The following is a 3,698-nucleotide window of genomic DNA, read 5'->3' as shown; positions in this document are numbered from 1 at the left end:
TAAACATTTTAAATTTTTTAACAGTCAATAAATTATTTAATTTAACAATACTAGATAACATCGATATACATCATTTACAACAATAACAAGTTTAATAAATAATTAACAATTCAACAATTCACACACATCCTCCCTCTCACAAAAATTACACAACCAAAAGTACAATGATCAGTAGAAAATTTTACAGGTTGAGTCTTTCAGGTGGTTTGACAACTCGAGTCCTCGTCCTGTTAGCATTTTGATTCGCAGGCTGAGCAAATCTGTCAGCAAGTTGTTGTCGCCACCTCCTTAAATTTTCATTTACTTCCTGAAGAGGAACATTATTATTTGGAATTTCATTATTGACATTATCATGAGGCTGTTCAGGAATGACTGGAATTTCAAGATTAGGAATTTCAACATTTGCAGGTTCAACATTGTTGTAGCCAGGTAGAAGATACACAGGGGTTCTGACAGGTGCTTTAACATTTCTAGGTTTGAGAAAAGTAGAATTCCGTCGTACTATGTTGCTTGAGAAATTTGTTTTTACCATGTAAGACCTTGGTTCGGAACAGACCTCAACAACTATTCCTGGCTCCCATACACAAGTTAGTGGATTTTTAACAAACACATAATCAGATGGTGAGAACTCAATTTCAGTACCTACTGCTGTTTTATCATAATGCATTTTTGAAGTTAGAGCCTTTTTCTCAAGTTTGGACACAACATTAGGAACAATTGATGGCTTAAGTCTAGAAGTTTTAATTGGTAACATGGTTCTTAATTGTCTACTCATTAGAAGTTGGGCAGGTGAAGCATTTAAACCAGAAAGTGGCGTTACTCTATAGTGAAGCAGACAATTCTCTAAAGAAGCTCTAGGGTCATTAGCACATTTTCTTAAAAATTGTTTTACTATGCTCACTGCTTTTTCTGCCAAGCCATTTGATTGATGATAGTAGGGGCTACATGAAACAAACTTGAAATTTAGTTCTTTAGCAAACTCTGCACACTTGTATGACTTAAATGGATTGTTATCCGCTAACACAACACAGGGTATACCATGAACAGCGAACAAGAACTTTAAAATATCAATTACAGCTTCTGATGTTTTGTTTGGCATTCTGATGGCATCTATCCATTTACTATAAGTGTCTATTACTACCAGGTAATAATCACCATGAAAATCAAGGATATCTGTGGCCACCTGTTGATATGGTAGATTAGGAATATCATGAGATATCATAATTAATTTTTTCTGAGCGGGGGAAAACTTGGAGCAAACTAGACAGTCGCTAACAAACGACTCAATGTCCTTGTTAATCCCAGGCCAAAAAATTGTCTCCCTAGCTAGAGACTTACACTTTACAATGCCTTGATGGCCAGAATGCAGCTGTTGAAGAGATTGATTTTTAAGTGAATTAGGAATTACAAGTCTATTTCTAAAGTACAGAAGATCATCATCAACTGACAACTCATTTCTTAAATTAAAGAAAGCTTTAACATCACCTTCTAACCATTTAACATTTTTGGGCCAGCCCTCATAATGAAATTTAATTACTTGAGATAGGGTGGGATCCTCTTTGGTATGCTGAACATAAATATCATTTGATTTGTACACTACCTTATTTATTACAGAATGAACCTGAGTGATAAGCACTTCATCATCAGGTTTGCAAGGTAAGAAATCCCTAGATAATGCATCGGCCACATGCATTTCTTTACCTGGCTTGTAAATGACTTCTAGCTGATATGGGGTTGTTTTTAACAATAGTCTAGTGATGCGTTTTGAAGTTACATCTGACAAAGCTTGCTTAAATATTGGAACAAGTGGTTTATGGTCAGTGAACACAGTTATTTTCTTTAGGCCATAGATATAATAATGGAACTTTTGTACTGAAAAAACAATTGCCAATAACTCTTTTTCGATCTGTGCATAGTTCTTTTCAGCTTTTGTCAAGCTACGAGAAACAAATGCAATCGGGTGACCATCTTGAAATAAACAACTCCCTAACCCATCCTTGGAGGCATCACATTGTATCTCAGTTGGTTTGTTTGGATCGAAAGTTACTAAAGAAACAGCATTGACAATCTTACTCTTAATCCTATCTAGTGCTTCCTCATGAAATGGTAGCCATTCATAGTGAACATTCTTTCTAATAAGCTGAGTTAAACAAGATGTCTCGTCTGCTAGATTAGGAATAAATTCTCGTACATGGTTAATTATTCCTAGCAATCTTTGTAGTTCTTTAACATTCCTAGGAGATTTTAATAACATTATGGCTTCTACTCTATCTGGGTCGATGGTCTTCCCACTCTCAGAATAAACATGCCCTAAGAATTTAACAGATTTTCTTTTATACTGAATCTTGCTGGGGTTGAACCGAACATTGTGCTCTTTGGCTCTTTCTATGACTTTCAAAAATATTTGATCATGTTCTTCCTCAGTTTTAGCAACAATTAACATGTCATCAAAATAAAGCACAACACCTTCAATGTCTCCAAACAAATCATACACAGCCTTCTGAAATATTTCTGGTGAGACGTTTAGCCCAAATGGTAAACGTAGAAATTGATAAATTCCAAAGGGTGTCGAAAATTTACACAACTCACTTGACTGTTTGTCTAATTTACAGTGCCAAAAACCTGACGTCAAATCAAGAACACTGAAATAAGTTTTATTATTAAGAGCCATCCCTATATCTTCTTTTGTAGGAATTTCATAGAATGGTCGGCATAATGCCTCATTAAGATCTTTAGCATCTAAACATATCCTCAGTGAACTATCTGATTTCTCAACAATCACAACTGGACTAATGTAGCCCTTAGCATTATCACACTTCTTTATAATCTGTTGATCACATAGTTGATTTAAATACAATTGATAAGGTTTTTTAATGGCAAAAGGAACTCGCCTGGAAGGAACAGCAACTGGTTTCTTAGTACTATCTACTTGCAATGAATATTCCTTCGGAAAACAACCTGGTTCCTTGGAGAAAACAGTTGGATTGTTTTCAATCAATTGTTTCAGACTCTGATTAGTATTTTTAGGTTGACTATCTGCAAAGTGAACCTGTTTGCCCTGTGGCTTACATGAATTAGAATTAGCAAGTTCATTTAAACTAATTTGACAGAGAGTAGCTGTCTCCAATGCACTGATGGATACTCTACAAATATTAGAAACTTGATTTGATTTGTAAGTAATCCTATTGATTAAGCCAAAGGCTTCACATGATAGAAGACCTAGGAGAGGTACTGATTCCACCTCTGCAACTACAAACTCCAAATCTTGTACGATTCCATTCAATTTACAATCGCTGAAGGAAATTCTTCCCAATGGCCTAAGTAAACGGCCACCATAAACTTCAAGTACAATCTGAGTGGGCTTTAATTTATAACTAGCTTTACCAAGAGCACTATCTAGTAACTTCTTAGGCATAACATTAACTTCGGCTCCGGTATCTAACTTGACTTGTACTTGCCCAAATGAAAATTCAACAAACTCCGCCCACATCCTACCATTCAGTCTATCTGGCTCTATAGGAAACTTGTTACTTGGAACGACATTTCCTGGTAAGATGTCCCACCTTTCTGCACGTATGGCATTTCTTGTATTTAGCAGGGCACCAACTTGGGTCATGATAATTACCACAGTTATCACACTCTTCTTCGTCCTCAGTACTCACTTGCTTACTGCCCGGTGTTGGTGAGCGAGCTCTGTA

The 3,698-nt window shown here is 36.0% G+C and overlaps 1 protein-coding gene across 1 annotated transcript; it reads right to left on the bottom strand.

Annotated features, from left to right (window-relative positions):
* Positions 1-181: 181 nt before the first annotated feature.
* On the bottom strand, positions 182-3,616 carry LOC127749942 (uncharacterized protein K02A2.6-like). Its single transcript, XM_052270067.1, has one exon. The coding sequence runs from the start codon at positions 3,614-3,616 to the stop codon at positions 182-184; it is 3,435 nt and encodes a 1,144-aa protein (XP_052126027.1).
* Between the last annotated feature and the right edge of the window lie 82 nt (positions 3,617-3,698).

This window comes from Frankliniella occidentalis, unplaced genomic scaffold (assembly GCF_000697945.3).
Source record: "Frankliniella occidentalis isolate FOCC.00 unplaced genomic scaffold, Focc_3.1 Scaffold108, whole genome shotgun sequence".
NCBI classification, from domain to species: Eukaryota; Metazoa; Arthropoda; class Insecta; order Thysanoptera; family Thripidae; genus Frankliniella; species Frankliniella occidentalis.
The sequence above is the reverse complement of the archived record's forward strand: the minus strand, read 5'-3'. Positions and strand labels throughout refer to the sequence as shown.